Genomic DNA, 20,560 nt, shown 5'->3' with positions numbered 1-20,560 from the left:
AAATATAGAGTCTAAGTGGAAATAAAAGAGTCGTAGAATGTACCTATTGGATCCCATACATTTCACGCCTCTTCTCTTTCCGCACAGACACTATTAACCCACGTAGGTTAAATTGTTTTGTTCGTTTTAGCCTAAACCTTACAACTACCCTCGTCATCATCCTAGAAGTAGTTCATTCCGCTCCAAGCACAATCTCCAGAGAAATGATAGGCACTATTATAATAGAGATAGGCCAATGGGCTTCAAAATGCTAGAAGAAATATCTCGATCCGAGAGTACAACTATCATTGAAAAAATTAACCAACAGAAGAAATGCTTCATGCACCTGTTAAACACACCTGTTGACAAACAGAAAAATGACGTATTCGCATTAGTCCTTGAACTGGTGACAAACGTATGGAACTCTTCGTTTGAGGAATCAAAGAAACTGCTTCTTTTGGAAATATGCAACACTAAATTTATCGACCACTTACAACTGTACTTGATGCAATTACCGTACACAATGAGCCCAGAGGACAAGTTTTTCAACAAGTATTACTGGAGCAAGGAAAAGGAATTCTGGAGTTATTTTATCAGTTTTTGCGAATGTCTTGTAACCGTATCGCCGTCGACGGCGGTGCAAAAGTGTCGAGCGCTGATCGAGGCTACGAGCAAGAGCTGTTTGGAGGGGTTGAAGGAGAAGCAAGGGTTCGAGTTGCCGGAGGAATATATGGCAAGAATGATCAAGATACAAGATAGCATCAAAGTCTGCGATGAGGGGGAAGTAAGAATCTGAAAAATTGCTAAAACATATTTTATCGGTGTTGGAATAAATAATTGAACATCTAAATATCTGTCGATTCTTTTCAAATTACAGAAACAAGCACAAAAGAGACGAAAAACGAATGAAACGGATGAGCCACCGGAAAGCTTCCGAGAACTAAGCGTGCTGCCCTCGGGCGCGGAGCTGCTGGAGCGGCGGCCGTTCCTGCGGCCCAACGTCGTGGAGGGCGCGTACGCGGACGTGGAGCACTACCTGGACGTGCAGTTCCGGCTGCTGCGCGAGGACTGCTTCGGTCCGCTCAGGGAAGGGATACGTAAGTTTTACTTTAAAAACCCATCAACAAAATAAAAGAAGTCTATTCAACACAATTATGTAAGTTACTAAATTTTGGTAATAGATTATATTCAGTAGTCCCATGAATATGTAATAAGAACAAGTCCCTATTACCTACAAGGAATCTAACAGGTAGATACCTACATCTCTCAGACTTCGTTTATCGATTGGCTAAAAAGTTATTTGTGTATTATTCCGCAGACCAATTTATTGAAGAACCGAAGAAAAGAAAATACGATCACATACGGTAAGACCACAGACGATTCGAACACACGCACACAAAATAGACAAAATATTGTATTTTATTAATTTTAGGATGTTTTTAGAATACCTACTTCCTATAATTGCTGTTCCACCGTTCTTAATTTCTTAGATACCAGGATAGTTAAATAGGTTGGTGTCAGTTTAAAAAAAGCTTATTATAACTTACTATGCTTTCTTTCAGTGTGTACCGAAATGTGAAATTTTTGGAACCCTACGTTTCCAATCAGAAAGTTGGTTCTATCGTATTGCTTGACGAGGGCATTATGAAGATGATAAATAAAGTGAACTGGGCGCACAGCAAACGGTTCCTGTTTGGGTCCCTCGTGCTGTTTACCAAAGATCACTGCAAGAGCTTTCTCGTCGGCACCATCTTAGAACGCGATGAAAAATTCCTGCGCAAGAGACAGGTACGAAATTTTGAGATGGTTTACAAAAAAATCTGGTACCTCCTGTAAGATCTCATAAAACCGAAAACCGATGGCATTATTTATAATTATACCAATAATACAGTCAGCATAAAAAAGTTTATCAAACATAAATATATCTCTCTATGTAGAAAAGATAGACTAGGTATATTACATATAAATTATAATTTTAAATAGAGGTCAGTGGGTCACATTTTCTTTAGTAGATATGTCGCAGTCGGATCGTATAATCCGCCGTATTACATTACGGCTAGCCGTTTTCAAAAACAGGGGCGTTTTGAAATGCAGCGGTTTAACGATTAGCCACATTAAATGCGGCTGAATGAGAATCCGCTGGAATGTATTCGGCGCCATACGTTCTTCAGCACGGCTAGCCGTAATGTAATACAGCGAGTCATTAGCCGCCGCTTTGACAGTTTTTAGTTCCCATTTTTAACACTCGTGGCGCTGCCTGACATAACAACAACAAACTATGAAAAACGCGGGGGTATCCATCAAATCTGGAGTTCGTCGGATTGTTTCTTTTCAAAAAACATTTCCTTCGCAACTTAACTAGACGGAGCCCCGCTTGGCGGGGCTCCTATTTCTGAGCGGTTTGCCCTTCGGGCATCTGAAGCTACCTAACGAACCTAACCTACCTACCTAGTGATCCAAAAGACTCGAGCCTTTGGAGCTCTTTTTTTAGGGCTCGCCTCATCTCTTGACGCCTAAAAGGCTAAAAGCCTATTTAGCTCTTTAGCCCCCAAGCCTAGTTCTATTTAAGAGCCTAGAATCTTGGGGCTAATAACCTTATTAAGCCCCTAAAAAAAAGCCTATTTAGCTCTTTAGCCCCCGACCGGCTGGCCGGGCTTAATAAGGTTATTAGCCCCAAGAGTCTAGGATCTTAAATAGAACTAGGCTCAAGTTCAAGTTCAAGTTCTTTATTTGCGTTCATGTTGTACATATGGGTATTAAATAACAAATGAGTTGTTTCAAACATGAGCCCTGCAAGGGCATAGCATTATTACTTAACCTAACTTATACCTAATACAAATAAAAATGTAAAATTGTAATCTTATTAGAATAGGTAAGTACATCTTAAAACTTATTATTTAAATATTCGTCGACAGTGTAGTAGCTTTTGTTTATAAGGGTTTCTTTTAATTTTCTTACAAAGAAATGTTCTTTCTTTTCTTCCTTTATATTTTGTGGTAATTTATTATATATCTTTATGGATCTTGATAGAGGGCCAGACGAATGGAGTTTTAATCGGGAGGGTGGTGGCATTAACTTTGATTTGTTTCTTAGTGTATAAGTTAGCTGTACATCTTCACGTTTGGTATATAATTCTGAATGTTTACGGACAAATTTGCATATTTCTAAGATATACAGGCTAGGTAGGGTAAGTATTTTGTGTTCTTTAAAATGTGGTTTACAACTATCACTTTGCTTTATGTTTACTAGTATGCTGATAAGTTTTTTTTTGTAAGATGAATAGGGAGGGAGCATCTGTACTGCTGCCCCATAGGATTATTCCATAAGAAAGCCAGGAATAACCATATGCACAATATGTTGTAAGTGCTGTTTCAAAGTCTGTGGTTTTCTTTATTTCGCTAAGTGCATAAGCAAATGTTGAGAGTTTACTTCGAATGTGTTTAATGTGCGATTTCCATGTTATGTGACTATCTATGACTATTCCGAGTAGTGTAAATTTATCAACAAAATCTAACTGTAATGAATTGTGGCTGTAGTTAATAGTTAATGCATTTTTCTGGTAGGGGTAAAAAGTCATTAATTTTGTTTTTTGGTAGTTTATTTCAAGGTGGTGATCATGCATCCAGTCTGAGACATTGTTAAGAATATTGTTAATTTTGTCGTTTATGTGTGCTGTATCTTGACATGAGGTAAGTATGGAAATGTCATCGGCAATATAGACTGTTCTTGTAGTGTGTTTGGGAGATCATTTATGTAGCATAAAAATAATAGGCATCCAATTACGCTGCCCTGAGGAATTGAGGAGGTGATAGGAGTGATTTCAGATTGGATATTTTTTATTATTCCTGTTGTTGAGTCAAAATGTTCTATTTCTACAAATTGGTTTCTGTTAGTTAAGTACGATGTAATCCATTTATGGGCTATTCCTCGAAATTATTGCCGTTTAATTTATTAAGTAAGATTGGGTATATAACTTTATCATAAGCTTTAGTCATGTCTAGTAGTATTCCTATTGCGTATTCTTTTGAGTCTATTATATTGAGGATTGCTTGTATGTATTTAAAGACTGCTAAAGTAGTTGAGCGATTTTTACGAAAGCCGTTTTGTGAATTATTAAATATTTTATATTTTTCGCAGAAAGCGTATATTCGAGTACACATTGCTTTTTCAAATATTTTAGATGCTGTAGGTAGTAGGGCGATTGGACGATAGTTATTCGGATCTGTCTTAGTATTCTTTTTATGGACTGGTTTTACAATAGCCGTTTTCAGTTGGTCGGGAAAAATTCCTTCTTCGAATGACTGATTTATTAGAGTACATAACGGAAAAGTAAGTTCTTCTGCACATTGTCTTATTAGTTTCGGAGGAAGACCGTCTACTCCGCAGCTGTTTTTATTTTTTATAGTTCTATTTAAGATGCGAAGGAAGTGTTTTGAACAAAAACACACGTAGTGCGGTGGGACCATGGTAAAAATAAATTAAATTGTAAACATTGTCAAACTCCGGTTGCGTAGGCGACCGAAAGAACTGCCGGCCTAGCCAAGGTTACAATCGCTATCGCTTCGACAACGAAAAGCATTATGTCTCTCTATCACTCTTCTATATTAGTGTGACAGTGACAGTTGCGTTTCGATCGCTACGGAGCGTAAGCGATCGGCATCTTGGCTACGCGGCCTGGTCACTCTACAATCTAAATAGTAGTACGATGCGGCTAAACGTAGGCCGCCTTATTGAAGAACGCATCGCAATGACAATTCGGCTAATCGTCGAACCACCGCATTTCAAAACGCCCGTTTTTGAAAACGGCTAGCCGTAATGTAATACGGCGGATTATACGATCTGACTACGACAGATATATGAATATGACATCTATTTCAGTTTATAATTTATGTATTGTAGTTTGTAGTGTAACTATTTTAGAAACACAAATCAAAATATTCGAAAAGGAAAGTTACTAATCTCTGTTACAGTTACCTGTCAATATTGTGAACTTGACAATGGATTCCAACATGTATAACGACGATGCCTATATCATGATAGAGTGCGAAGTTTACTTCGAGCCTTACTATCACGTGCTGAAAGCTCTACAGGATCCCAGCTTCCCGGAGCACCTGTCTATGAGCAAATATATTATTGATTTACAGGTGAGTACCTATATATTTGAATGTTCTGTTGGTAGAGACAGACAACATTTTTGTGTTTTTTTAGAATGCCTGTGGATATCTTCGTGTGTACCTATATTTTGTTTTGTTTGATCTGCTGTTTGTTCCTACATTTTTGAACCTTTTTTTCTGAAATATAATAAATCCTTTGCAGAAAGTTCCAGAGAAACCAGCATATCTCACTCCGGAATCTGTTTATAAAGTACAAACAAAACACCACGATATCAGTAAGGTCTTTACAGTCCTTCAGGATGATACTTGGCCATCGGATGTAGAGCTAGGGTTAAACAGCACCCAATACGAAGCTTATAAACTGGCTCTCACCCACGAGTTCGCCGTAATTCAGGGCCCGCCGGGCACCGGCAAAACGTTCCTCGGGGTCAAAGTCGCGGAAATCCTACTTAGAAACGCGCCATTCCCTAAAGACAAATGTTGTATGCTTGTTATATGCTACACAAATCATGCTCTAGATCAATTTTTAGAAGCTCTGTTGCCGCTCACTCATTCTTTAGCCCGTATCGGGGGCAGGTCACGCAACGAAACGTTACATAAATTTAACATAAATAACTTAAGACGCTCGCAAACTAATAGCGACTATTACCACGAACGGAGAATCAGCTTAAAAATGCAAATTAATGCATTAGAACACGAAAAATCCCGAGCTGATGAGTTGAATTTGGGAGTGTTGAGTTATAAAACTGTAGCAGCATACAACGAAGAGTGTAAAATCCTTGAGATATTTTACAGGGGAAGTGGTATTAAAGATACTTTGAAACATTGGCTTTTTGAAGAAGTGGATAATATTGATATAGAACAAGCATTATTAGAACAACAAATTGGTAATGTAGTTCCCGACGAACACTATGCAAGCGTTGACGCTGACATAGACACCGAATATGACATATTTGGCAGAGATGAACTATTTTTCGACGATTTAGAGGAAGGTGAAATTCGAAAAGATGATGAAATTCGAAAGGATGACGATGAGATTCGAAGAGATGATAATCGAAAAGAGTTTATTAGCATTACTACATCTTTCTCGCTGCCTGATAACGAGAAAGAAATAAAAACACTCATTAGAAAGTATCAAGATCTACAAAACCAAGGATGCCCACGTCATGTATTAAGAGAGTTAGACGCAGAAATATGTCATCTGCATTCGGAAGTAAAACGTTTTAAAGTGAGTCTGTTTCTGTTTAAGTAGAACTACTAAAACTGGAAATAAATTGTCCCTTCCTCATTTAAATATCATGGCATCGAGAGAGTGGCTACCCAAACAACAATACGCCATTATATATTGAATTATATATATAAATTTATCTCGTCTTCTCACCACTCGTAAATCTTGCAACTGTTACTAAACACTATATTTGTCTTTAGGATATGCTGGTATACCGTTCTCGGACTCCAAGATTTCCTATCACAGAAAAACAAGATTTGACCTCCGTCCCTCTTGTAGAACGCTGGTCATTATACTTTAAGTGGGCAGACGTAGTTATGGACGACGTGAAGAAAAAGATTAAAACAAAAGAGGTCAGTATTCTACGCCTTCTCCATATTGAATTTGGTTCTTCTAGAAAAAACTGTCATCGGGTACTGTCACTTCCATATGTTGGTTTACTAACCCAAACAAGTCAAATGAAAGTCAAACTCAATTCACCTGTTTCGTGTATTATTTCAGATGAATTTGCAATCTTCAGCAGTGGCGTACGAAGAGGCTAGGATGATGGTCGACCTGGCAGTATTAAAGGAAACCAGAGTCGTTGGAATGACCACCAGTGGGGCAGCGAGACTCCGAAAGTTACTGGTAGCAATAGCTCCACCAATAGGTAGTTAGAACCTTTACATCCTAGCAAATTATACCGTTGTTACCTGAATATTATTTTAGTTGACAGCGTAATGTTTGGTTTCAGTTGTGGTAGAGGAGGCCGCTGAAGTATTGGAATCGCACATAGTGACGTCTCTCACGAAAAATTGCCAGCACTTGATCCTCATAGGTATGTTTATGTTAAATTCCTTTGACATCTTTCTAGTTTAAGCGTGATGATGGAACGGTTGAGGTGACGGGTTGTTGTCTCGTGCAGGTGATCACCAGCAGCTGCGGCCGTCGGCGGCGTACCTGCGGCTGGCGCGGTACTACCAGCTCGAGGTGTCGTTGTTCGAGCGCATGATCCGCAACGGCGTCCACAGCCGCCGGCTCGGCGTGCAGCACCGCATGCGGCCCGAGATCGCCGCGCTCGTTTCGCCGCACATCTACACCGACTTGCAGAACCACCGCTCCGTCGAGGACTTCCCGCCCGTGCGCGGCGTCGCGCACAATCTCTTCTTCTTTTCCCATGACTACAGGGAACAGGTGAGGTCATCCTAGCCTTTCGAACCGAATAGAGATCAATAAGCAACCAGACTTAGTATTCTGCTGGGATATTGACTGATCCTGACTTTATTATTGACATTATTTTTTCTGTGACACTGAAATCAGATTCACCAAAGCACTTAGACAGTTTGTTTAGCAATATACGTAAGCTAAACCTTCCAATTTATGTCTTTTTTTTTCTAAACATATTTTACAGAGCGAAGACGACAGCTCAAGTCGTACGAACACCCAGGAAGCAGACTTGGTACTCCGTCTGGCAAACTACTTGATGCAACAAGACTACGCTCCCGAAGAAGTCACCATTCTCGCCGCCTACTCAGGCCAGATGTTCTACATGCGGAAAGTTCGTTTCTACTTACCTCTACTTATAAGCTGATAGTTATATGTGTCGCTTAACTTCAAACTCGGGTAAATCCATTCCAACCTCTCAGCAAATATCTACTCTATTACCTTTTCTTAGTACCAAAATCGCATAATTTGACAGATGGATTTACCCGAGTTTGAAGTTAAGCGACTCATATCTCCTATACATTCTAAGATCTATATAAATTCTTTATCTGTAGCAACGGCCGTACTACGCAAATCTCTCAAACGTCAAGATCACAGTCCTGGATAACTACCAGGGCGAGGAGTCGAAGATAATTCTGCTGTCGCTGGTGCGCAACAACGACAACGACAACATCGGCTTCCTGGGCACCGAGAACAGGATCTGCGTCGCCTTATCCAGGGCCAGAGAAGGTAGAACAATAACTTAACACGCATGCCTGGTTTCCGTCATTTCGTTGATTAGGTTGGTAGTCGTCTACTTGATGACGATAATAATTATTCTTAAGGCATGCCATAAATAAAAGAAACTCGTTTATTTTCAAAATTTTCAGGTTTATTCATATTTGGAAACATCGAACTGCTCAAAGGAAAATCGGTTCTGTGGAGCAATATTGCCACGACTTTGGAGAGAAACGGATCTCTAGGAACAAGTTTAAGACTGAGATGTGAAAACCACCGTGAAGAAATTACTATGGTTTGATTAATATTTCTTTTTTAATGTTAATGTTTTGTTTTAATTTATTTATATGTTATAAAGGAGTTTATTTAATAGATTACGTCAGTGGTTGACTTCAATAAAGTTCCCGAAGGCGGCTGTCTACTGAACTGCAAATACAACCTACAGTGCGGGCATCCCTGCCCACGCATCTGCCATACGTATGACCTGGTTCATCAAACTATACAATGCACAAAAACATGTGAAAGGTACGATATTACATACACAACTCTTATCCACTAAGAACTTTTCTTAAAATTCTATTTCTTATCCTAAGTTTAGGTACCTATCGCGTGTTTTTTTTTAATTTTACAGAAAAATCTGCGAAAGAGAAGATCACAAGTGCCCATTGAAGTGCGCTATTAAATGTCAACCATGCCAGCAACTTGTCAATAAAGCGCTTCCATGTGGCCACAATATGACCTTGCGGTGCTTCATGGACCCTAGCGATCGTTCTATTCAGTGCTTGGAGGCCGTTACTGTCACCTTACCAGACTGTGGTCATGAGGTTAATTTAATATTTATTTTGTCCCATTTAGTTGCCTGTCAGAAAACTAAAGGTTCATGATTACTTTGCAGTTTGTTGGAGAGTGTTACATGAATGTATCTGACGTGAGGTGCCAGGAGAAGTGCACTAATCGACTCAATTGCGGCCATGCTTGCCTTAGAAAATGTCACGTAAATAATGACCCGGACCACGAGCATGTAAGCTGTCTATATGTGCCATTCTCAATCAAAAGGGTACTTAATTGTCGGTTGTCAATAAGGCGCTAATTCCATATAGCTTCAATTTGAAATCAACCTTATCGACAGACGTCAATGTGGCACCTTTTGGTTGAAAACGTGACATATTTTTTATCTTTTGGTTGAGACGGTGAAAGCTATCACCTCAATACAATTTATGCAGATAACAGCTGTCACCATACCCAAGCCGTTTGAAAAATCCTATACGCTTAATTTTTCCTTTGTACGTGGTGTATACCAACACATATAAGTATACAAGAGTAGGTAATACTCTTTGCTTACACTACGCATCGGATTAAGTAAATTGAAGCCTGACCAGAGAATATATGATCACGCGCCATGTTGCGGAATTTCACTGGAACAAATTTTTTCATACTATACTGAACTGTCACATGAAAATAACAGCGCCCTCTTGACAATTATCATATTATATTACTGGTCAAATGCTTTATCTAAGACTAATAATAATAACTTGAAAATTGAGTGACGTATCGTAGGTGGAGTCCGTCTAAGCCAGCGGTCGGCAACAGGTGGCCCGCGAACCTCTCACTTGCGGCCCGCGAGCCCCCTGGCTATTTTGTATGTAGTATTGACAAACGACTATGTCTGATAAAGTCATAAATATTAACAAAGTGCGGCCCGCGTCAACTTTGATAACTACTATGTGGCCCTTGGCTGCTAAAAGGTTGCCGACTGCTGGTCTTACACCGATTGCCGACTTTACACCGATTAAGATCACATGTGATATTTCACATTTAATATATCCTAATGAAAATGACCGAAAATGCTTTGTTTCATGATTATTTTAATTATTATGTTCTTGTAGTACATATGCAGGAAGCCGTGTCCAAAACTGAAGGAAGGTTGCACGGCTAATTTGGAAGGTGATTTTGGTGAACATAAGTGCTCCAATTTATGCTGGGAAGAATGTGTCCAGTGCTACGTCCGGGTATGTTATTATATTACTTTAATAGACAATGTATCTACACTCAATAGCAATGAAAACAGATTACTTACTGAATGTGTCATATACCGTGCGCGTTGGAGGGTCTGTCTTCTTGTGGCCTGAATCGGAAACATATGTGAACATGTACATTACCAAAGCAAGTGCTACCATCTACCGTTCTCGTCGGTACGTTTCCTTGTGCATAGTAGGTTCTGCCATCTTGTGGGCTACATCGGAAGCATAAACGACACATTTACGCCTTGCGCCAAATATCTGACGGCTCCTATGCTCCCCCCTATAGTCCATGCATATGTAAATTGTCCTTTTTACATTCTTCTTGAGTGTGCAAATAATATGTGTAAATGTCTTTGGGTTAATAATATTAACCCTTTGAACGTCACGCCTATCGTGTGCGCGACGCGTCATCGTGAACCTTGCCTCTGAATACACGAAGGTTGATATTTTGATGGTTTCGGCGGTCAAAAGGTTAAAAACAAAGTGTAACAAAAGTCGAAATAAACGACAACTGATTATACCCGACAAATACCTAACCTCCGTATAACTTCCTGAGACTAAATGTACATAATCGTGCAATCTAATTTGAACCTTTCATGAACCAAATAAAGTAGCTTTTCTTTTGTTTCATTGCTTTTTAAAACAAACGAAATTCGTACCAATTTATTTATAGAATAAGGTTCAAATTAAAAATATGATAACTTTATATGCTGGGTCTTACGAGTTTAAATTGACTGTGATATTTTGAACGTTTAATATTTCCTCTGCAGATTGTTAAAAAAAGTTCCGATTGTGGTCACTTGAAGAAAGTGCCGTGTTGCAAGGACGTGAATGCAGATCCTTGCCGAGAGAAGTGCGCGCGCTCGCTGCCCTGCGGCCACCAATGCAAGAAGCTGTGCTTCGAGGAATGCAGGGATTGCAAGGAAATGGTAATCATTAAAAAAAACAGTATTTTTTTATAAAAAATTTAAAAAATTATAAAAAAAAAGATTGCATACATACACCTACATAATAAATTAAATGGAAAATCAAACCTGACATATATAGATTAGACACATCATGAACGTTTCTCATAACTCATAACGAATGATACTTAAACTGTTTACTTTTTTATTTTATTTCTCCAGGTGACGAAGACGATACCTACTTGTAACCATGAAATAAAAATCGAGTGCGGAATAGAGCCTACCCCAGATCACCAGTCAAAATGTACCAAAATTACAGATGACAATTACGAGGCACCCTGCGGCCACAAGGTTCGGCTTCCCTGCAACGTGTATCATGCCGTCCAAACTGGTAGGTATTATTCAAAGTTTACACGTAATATTTATCTCATTGTGTTATTATTTGGTTTAATTACTTATACTGCTCGGAATACTTAAGTACACGTGTATGTATCAATTCGATTTTGTTCCTACACGCAACCATTGCGTAGACGCTCGAGTGGCAGCGAAGAAGATACGAGGACAGCGTCCGGCGCGGCATCATCTTAACAAGTGCAAGCGTGGACTGAGGCCACTGGCATACAGTGGCCTCAGTCCACGCTGCAGTGTTGGGCATTCAAGAATAAAATCATTATTTGAATAAGAATTCGTAGGAATAAAATCATCTTGATTTTATTCCTGTCAAAAATATTCAAATAATTTTGGTCGGGAATAATTCGTATGAGAAAAAATTTAATGAGAATAACTTACTCTTAATCAAATATACAGAACCGCAAGTTATACAGAAGACCGAAGAGTATAACTTGCCATTATGCTTAGCGTTTGTGGACTATGAGAAAGCCTTCGATTCGGTGGAAACATGGGCGGTGCTTGAGTCTCTTCAGCGATGCCATATTGACTATCGGTACATCGAAGTGTTGAAGTGTTTGTATAGTAACGCCACCATGTCGGTCCGAGTACAGGAGCAGAGCACGAAGGCCATTCCATTGCAAAGAGGCGTAAGGCAGGGAGACGTTATCTCTCCGAAACTGTTTACTGCCGTAATGGAAGACGCCTTCAAGCTCCTGGAATGGCAAGGACTTGGCATCAACATCAACGGCGAATACATCACTCACCTTCGGTTTGCCGACGATATCGTAGTCAAAGTCGATGGAGGAACTCAGCATGATGCTCGATGACCTCAACCGAGTTTCACAACGGGTGGGCTTGAAAATGAACATGGACAAGACGAAACTTATGTCAAATGCCAATGTTGTGCCCATCCCAGTCTCTGTTGGGAACTCGGTACTCGAAGTTGTTGACTCGTACATCTACCTAGGACAAGTAGTCCAATTAGGTAGGTTCAACTTCGAGAAAGAGGTCAACCGCCGAATCCAACTCGGTTGGGCAGCGTTCGGGAAACTACGTAATGTCTTTTCGTCCGACATACCTCAGTACCTCAAGACGAAAGTCTTTAATCAATGTGTGTTACCAGTGATGATCGACTTACGGCTCCGTAACGTGGTCTTTCACTATCGGCCTCATCTCAAAACTCAAAGTCGCTCAACGAGCTATGGAGAGGGCTATGCTCGGAGTTTCTCTGCGTGATCGAATCAGAAATGAGGAGATCCGTAGACGAACCACCGACATAGCCCACCGGATTAGCAAGCTGAAGTGGCAATGGGCAGGCCATATTGCACGCAGAGAAGATGGCCGATGGGGTCGAAAAGTGCTCGAGTGGAGACCACGGACTAGCAAGCGCAGCGTAGGACGTCCACCCACAAGATGGACAGACGACCTTGTTAAGGCCGCCGGAAGTCGCTGGATGCGGGTCGCTTCCAACCGGTACGAATGGAGGTCCAAGGGGGAGGCCTATGTTCAGCAGTGGACGTCTTATGGCTGAGATGATGATGATGATGAATCAAATAAATATAATCATGATTTTTATTCTAAATAATATTCCACGAATAAAAATATAGTCCGGGTACCGTATAGGTACTAATTACGGAATAAAATCTTACAAATTGACAGTCGCATATCGCATAGTTTCAGTAACTGTATTATTTTTAATTTACTAACCAAATCATTAGGTTCAATTTAGCTGGTCTAGGGGCCTAACCAAGATGCCAATCGTTTGCGCTACGACAACGAAGCGCTTTGTCTCTATCACTCTTACATATTAGTGCGAAAGAGAGACGGAGGTAGCGTTTCGTTGTCGTAGCGCAAACCATTGGCATGTTGGCTACGCACTCAAGGTGCCTAGCCAAGATGACAATTTTTGTTTCTAATTTAATAACCAAATCATTATGCCAACCGTTTGCACTCCGACAACGAAGCGCTCTCTCTGTCTCTCTATCTTATTAATATGTAAGAGTGATAGAGACAGAAAGCGCTTCGTTGTTGGAGCGCAAGCGATTGGCATGGTGGCTAGGCCCCCAGAACAGCTAAATTTACATAATGATTTGGTTATTAAAATAAAAACAAACATTGTCATCTTGGCTTGGCACCTTGTGAGCGTAGCCAACATGCCAAACGTTTGCGCCACGACAACAAAACGCTATTTCTGTCTCTCTATCGCACTAATATGTAAGAGTGATAGAGACAGAAAGCGCTTCGTTGTCGCAGCGCAAGCGATTGGCATGTTGGCTAGGCCCCTGAACAGCTAAATTGTATCCAAAGATTTGGTTATTAAATTAAAAACAAAAATTGACATCTTGGCTAGGCACCTTGGGTGCGTAGCCATATTGGCTATCGTTTGCGCTACGAGAACGAAACGGTATCTCTGTCTCTCTATCGCACTAATATGTAGGAGTGATAGAGACAGAAAGTGCTTCGTTGTCGGAGCACAAGCTATTGGCATCTTGGCTAGGCCCCCAGAACAGATAATTTACCTAATGATTTGGTTATTAAATTAAAAACAAAAATTATCATCTTGGTTAGGTACCTTGGGTGCGTAGCCAGCATGCCAATCGATTGCGCTACGACAACGAAACGCTATCTCTGTCTCTCTATCGCACTAATATGTAAGAGTGATAGAGACAGAAAGCGCTAAAACCAGCTAAATGACCTAAACCTAATGATTAGGTTAATTAATTAAAAACAAAAATTGGCATCTTAGCTAGGCACCCAATCGTTTGCGCTATGAGTGCTACGACAACGAAACGCTATCTGTCTTTCTATCGCACTAATATGTAAGAGTGATAGAGAAAAACTACGCAACTCTACGGAACGTTTGGCATGTTGGCTAAGCACCCTGATCGGATGATAGAACTAGATAATGTATAGCGGAACTCTTCAATGTGTACTATACCTAAACTAAAGTAACACATATCAAATCAATCCGACTTTTAAATAGAAGGGTGAAAATCAACTTAATTCTAAATAACATTTTAATTTAATAAAACCTTAGTTAGATTAGTCCCACTTCTAGAATAATTATTCTGTTTTTTATTCCGCATTTAAAATAAAAGTCACATGATTTATTCACCTTAATTTTATTCGAAAATAACTAGTGCAAGAATTATTCTAATTCAAATCGATTTGAATAAGAATAAAATTTCTGTTTTTATTCTTATTCTTATTCAAGTTAATTTTTGCCCAACTCTGCCACGCTACTTAAATCCCTTGGCTGTCCCGCCGCTAGACGTTCGCCACTAATGCCGTAGGTACACTAACTAATGCGGCTTGTATGTGTTTAGGGACTGCGTCGGTAGCAAAAATTCTATCATACTGCAACGCACCATGCAGTTCCCTGCTCCGCTGTGGCCACGTATGCGGCGGCTCGTGCCGGAGCTGCCGCCAGGGCCGCCTGCACCAGCCCTGCGCCGCGCGCTGCCACCAGCTCAATATCTGCGGACACAGGTACACACCCCGTTTGTAACTGATCGCGACAGACTTTCCCTTGACTCATGACATGACCTCTCGTATTTCAGGTGCGAGGAGCCGTGCAACCAGGTTTGTCCGCCGTGCCGCCGGAGCTGTTCGGTCAGGTGTCCGCATTCAACATGCGGCAGGCCGTGTGGCGCACCTTGCACACCATGCACAGTACGTTCGTTCGCTAATGTTAACTAATGTAAGTGAAGTCGAACTTACCGTGATATATTACCTACCTATAATATGACATGCGATTGTATTGTGCAGGAGACTCCGTGCGGTCGCTCGTGCGAGCATTCGGCGTGCAAGCGCACTTGCGGCGCGCCGTGTGACCGAGCGCCGTGCTCAGAGGCGTGTCCGCTCGCGCTAGCGTGCGGCCACCCGTGCCGCGGGCTCTGCGGCGAGCCCTGCCCGCCGGCCTGCCGCCTCTGCGACCCCGAAGGCTTCCCCACCGACCTGCTTGGCGACCCATACGAAGATGATGCTAAGTATACATCAATATTTGTATTAATTATGTTGCCGAATATAAATTGCCTCCTTAGCTATTGCTGATTTTAAATTTTATTGCAGGTTAATCCAGCTACAGGATTGTCCCCACATGTTTGATGTCGACACCCTGGATAGTTTAATGAAGTGCGAAAACGAAACCATTCGAATAAAAACATGTCCATGGTGCCGTGAACCCATTATCAATACTTATCGGTACAAAGACATGGTAAACGGATTGTTGAAGAATGACATCAATCCAATAAAAGAAAAAGTTTATGGAACTGAACGGCAGAGGTCCAAAATGCTAAAGGAACTTCTTGTAAAAATTATACATGTAGTAAAAAGTCAGAAGCTGGCCATGGGTGAATACAATATTTTTTAATCTTTTAAATTTTTACAAAGTAGACTGATCTGGGGGCCGATTTTTGAATTCCGATCGCTCGATTTCGGCACTAGAAAGTCAGTGGAAAATGGCGAAATGCTAATTTTTGAAATAGGAGCGATAGAAATTGAGAATCTAGTGGTATTGACCACTCGTTTTCAATTCTATTAGTAGAATTTAAATGTCTAGTAGTGGAGATATTATTGAACGAAATACATGAAATCGAGCGGTCGAAATTCAAAAATCGGGCCCCTGAAACTGATTAAGTTAGAAATAGTAGTTAGTAATTAAGGCGCTCTTATACTCGAGTTTTACGTTTTCAAGGGGGTGAAGCAGACGCGTGGTAGATCGGGCAGGCGGGCGCCCCGCGCGGCGCACCGCACCATTCCCGCGCAGCACGTCTACGTCCTTATTCTGACGACATCGGTATTCTGAATTGTCAGTTCCGGGATTTTTTCCGGCAATTAATATTGAATAAGATTTATTAGCAAATTCGAATTTTGATGAGTACTTAATGAAATTAAAAATGGTAGGTAAGCCGGTGAGTGTAAATAATTATTAATTATATACAATATAAGTGTATACCGCGACAAACTGAGAATCTAATCAAATGATACCAAATTATTATGAGACAAAAAATAGTACTTATACTAATAGACATTAAAAATGTAATAGAGCTAGACCAAGAAAAATCTGCAACGATTTTGATTGCACACGCAGTGCAAGTGTTATTTTAAACGTCAATCTTCTATGAAATTATGAATAACACTTGCACTGCCTATGCTATCAAAATCGTTGCAGACTTGGTCTAACTCTAGCAGTCAATTTCGGGCAAGTAGGTAGTGAAAATAAGGAAGAATACTAGCAAAGCTAAGATAATTTGTGGGACTATTGAGTTATGCATAGCTCCAATAAGTACATAAAATTAGCTGTCTTCACAAGAAAGAATTATAACAATTTATAACTCTAACTGTAATACTTACTATTTTTCTAATTTTGAATTGACGAGTAAAAGTCAAGCATTTAAAGATTGTAATGACAAAAAACACTTCTACTTCGACATTCGAGTTTGTTAATAGCTCAAGAAAATAAAAAAAAACTGCGGAAATAATTCGTATAATTTTGAAAATTGGCACAGTTATACCTTGTGGTGTCCAGATAACCATACTTAATGTCCTCGAGCTTAGCGGGTGTGCTGAGGGTGTAGGGGTGAGGGGGGGGGGGGGGGGGGGTGAAGGTCCCTTTTTTTAGTTTTTCGTAAATAACTCGTAAATGGTGGCCAATATTAAAAAATCTTGTTAAACGTTAATAATCTACACAAAATTTTGTACAAAAAAGATTCAGTACACTTTTAGCAGGGATCAATATTTAAAAAGATAATAAAGAGAAAAAGTTAATTATATTAAATTCTAAGGTTCCTTGTTTTTATTTTTTCGTTAATAATTTGAAAAGTATGACTCATAGCAAAAAAAATCTTATACATAAATAATAAACATAAAAGTTCCTACAAGAAACATGTAGGACACTTTTCGCTAGGATCAATATTAAAAAAAACCGGGCAAGTGCGAGTCGGACTCGCGCACGAAGGGTTCCGTACCATAATGCAAAAAAAAAAACGGAAAAAAATGCAAAAAGAAAACGGTCACCCATCCAAGTACTGACCACGCCCGACGTTGCTTAACTTTGGTCAAAAATCACGTTTGCTGTATGGGAGCCCCACTTAAATCTTTATTTTATTTTGTTTTTAGTATTTGTTGTTATAGCGGCAACAGAAATACATCATCTGTGAAAATTTCAACTGTCTAGCTATCACGGTTCGTGAGATACAGCCTGGTGACAGACGGACGGACGGACGGACAGCGAAGTCTTAGTAATAGGGTCCCGTTTTACCCTTTGGGTACGGAACCCTAAAAAGACAAAGCAGCGGGTAAGTTGTTATTTATGTATAAGATTTTTTTTGCAATGAGTCATACTTTTCAAATTATTAACGAAAAAATACAAACAAGGAACCTTAGAATTTATTATAATTAACTTTCCTTCTTTATTATCTTTTTAAATATTGATCCCTGCGAAAAGTATACTAAATCTTTTTTGTACAAAATTTTGTGTAAATTATTAACGTTTTACAACATTTTTTGATATTGGCCACCGTTTACGAAAAACTAAAAAAAGGGACCTTAGAAGTGATTATCATTGAATTTCCCGCGTTAATATCTCTTTGAATATTGATCCTAGCAAAAAATTGTACTAATTCTTTCTTGTATGCAGATTACTTATGTAATAGAATATGTTTTGCTATGCGCCACCGTTTAAGAGTTATTTACGAAAAACTAAAAAAAGGGTCCTTTAATAACAAATATCTCACTTCCGGTCAAGAATTCGATCAAGCAACCGGCAAATTCTGATTCAGCGGGGTCTAATTAGGTTAAAAAACCCGGTTGCCAAAAAGTAATACGATTTGCCAGTCGAAATCGATATTATGAAAAATATGACCAGCCTATTTTTGCCTATGTTTAAAAATTATTCAATTTGATTAATTTTATAGCTTTTTAAAATATGTTTACACAATTTATCAATCGTGACTGAATTCCGGATTGGTTAGATGGGTGTGTGCCTTTGCTGCCCAACTTGTTATAAAATGACAATATGACGGACGAATGTCTGAAATGTCACCGTATTTAAGAATTATTTTGCTTTTCTTCGTAAGCATGTTGAAAAACATTGTGTGTATAACATATTTGCGTATTTATACTGTGATTACCCATTTTATGAAACGTCCGCTAAACTAGCATAGGTCCGACGCCGACAGTGGTCACGGGCGTACTGGCGTGAGGAATGGGCGCAAGGTATTGCCGCGTAGGGTGTAATTTAGTAAGCAAAATGTTGAATTCATCAAATGATGAATGAAAACATTAACGTTTCGATTAAAGGACAAGCAATAATGAAGATTTACTTAAAAGCTATCGACTGAAGTAAGTTTCATATACATTTTCGTCGTAGTACTTCTAACATAAGCAAATAAAGACAGTGTTAGGCATGTTTTCAACTTAAGATTCTATCGAGAAAATTATGAGCCGTCGTGTTTCTGACAAGCAATAACGTAGTTCAAGGACTGAAGTTATACATACTAGAAAATAATGCATGAAATCCTTGTAAAAGTCTGTAAATATGGTGACAAAAAAGCGCATTTTACTACACACCGCGCCACAAAACGATATTATATCGAGTACTTTATACGTCTATATTTCAGTTCTCAATTCGCGTGATTTTACATAAAATAAATAGTTACGTACCTACTTAACTCTAATTTGTGTATGTATTTTAGGAAATAGACATTGGGAGTCTGCATACAAGGCATTACGAAATGCAGTCGGAAAAGGAAACAAAAGACTGTCAGTCCTCCACTTGGATATGTATCACATCTATTTGGATTTACTAGATAATGTAGGACAGTACTACACAAAATATGTAGCTGAGAACTTAACTGCACTTAAAACTGAAATGCAAGGCCAGGTAAAAATGATCTGCAGCGTTCTCGTGGGTAAACAGAAGATAAGCCAACAACAACAAGCAGACATCGGAAAAGAGTTGAAGCGTATGAATTCAATCGTTCAGCTGGCTAAAATTCTTGGATTAAGCAAAAATGCGACGAACCAGGAGGTGCTGGAAATGACAAAAACTGCAAAAGAGGCTGTTTTGACATGGACTGTGTACGACGAAGAAAAAGCTGTGGAATCTCTGAAGAAACTTGAAAAAGTCGTGGAGTTATCGGGAATCGTCAGCAAGGAGGAGCGCGCTATGGTTGTGAGAGCGATAGGTTTGAAGGCGGGGCACTGGTACAAGTGTCCCAACGGGCACTTCTACTGCATCGGCGACTGCGGCGGCGCCATGCAGCTCTCGCGTTGCCCTGACTGTGGCGCGGCCATTGGAGGCCAGCAGCATACGTTGACAGCAGGCAACCAACACGCCAGGGAGATGGACGGCTCGCTATTCGCTGCCTGGTCCACGGAAGCCAACAACATGGCTAACTTTCAACTGGACTAGATCGTTAATAAACAATTGTACAGCGATTGACAGCCGGGTGGATCTCTGATAATAGTACAAACACCAAAAATATGCAGCCGGCCGTTTCTTGATTGACTCCAAAATTCCTACCTCAAAATTAGGTTATGAATCGCTAATATCAATTGTTATCTACTATTACTTTCTCGATATGTAAACGTAACTAGTTATCATTTTCCTTGTCAATGGTATCCGTAGTGCGAGTTATCCCAGAAAAATATCCAAAAGACTGGAACTTAGCTTGCTCATGCATATAAAATATTGACTGACTGCCATGAGGAACAAGAAATAGTACATTATTGTCGAGGCTCGGAAGTAGCTACTTGCAGGCTGAGGATTCGTTTTAAACGGACGACCTTGGGAGTCCGTTTAATTGAATCCGAAGCCAGCAAGTAGCCTTCCAGCCGAGTCATATATAGTGCTTTTCTCAAAAATGGTGCCAGAAATATAAATATCATAGAAATATTTTACAAAAGCAACTTTCTTACGTATATATTTTCACAGAAAAAAGTAGAAATAATTGAAAAAATTAGCTTTGCCGCCTTTTTATTTTTTTAATAAAAAAATAG

The 20,560-nt window shown here is 39.7% G+C and overlaps 1 protein-coding gene across 1 annotated transcript; it reads left to right on the top strand.

Moving 5' to 3' along the window:
* Positions 1-140: 140 nt before the first annotated feature.
* On the top strand, positions 141-20,187 carry LOC134796015 (NFX1-type zinc finger-containing protein 1-like). Its single transcript, XM_063767916.1, has 24 exons — positions 141-763; positions 857-1,076; positions 1,298-1,343; positions 1,542-1,767; positions 4,950-5,123; positions 5,296-6,321; positions 6,522-6,674; positions 6,823-6,970; positions 7,055-7,138; positions 7,226-7,494; positions 7,712-7,858; positions 8,079-8,253; positions 8,394-8,536; positions 8,615-8,766; positions 8,873-9,065; positions 9,137-9,262; positions 10,128-10,250; positions 11,033-11,191; positions 11,390-11,558; positions 14,884-15,046; positions 15,118-15,229; positions 15,326-15,546; positions 15,629-15,909; positions 19,255-20,187. The coding sequence occupies exons 1-24, from the start codon at positions 236-238 to the stop codon at positions 19,971-19,973; spliced, it is 5,757 nt and encodes a 1,918-aa protein (XP_063623986.1). The 5' UTR covers positions 141-235; the 3' UTR covers positions 19,974-20,187.
* Positions 20,188-20,560: the final 373 nt, after the last annotated feature.

Source organism: Cydia splendana, chromosome 13 (genome assembly GCF_910591565.1).
Source record: "Cydia splendana chromosome 13, ilCydSple1.2, whole genome shotgun sequence".
Taxonomy (NCBI): Eukaryota; Metazoa; Arthropoda; class Insecta; order Lepidoptera; family Tortricidae; genus Cydia; species Cydia splendana.
Note: the sequence above shows the minus strand (reverse complement) of the source record. Positions and strands in the feature narration are given on the sequence as shown.

Coding starts and splice junctions, on each gene's coding strand:
- LOC134796015 (XM_063767916.1), top strand. CDS start 236: ATGGGCTTCAAAATGCTAGAAGAAATATCTCGATCCGAGAGTACAACT. Junction 8,767..8,872: donor TGCACAAAAACATGTGAAAG/GTACGATATTAC, acceptor TTAATTTTACAG/AAAAATCTGCGAAAGAGAAG. Junction 11,192..11,389: donor GCAGGGATTGCAAGGAAATG/GTAATCATTAAA, acceptor TTATTTCTCCAG/GTGACGAAGACGATACCTAC.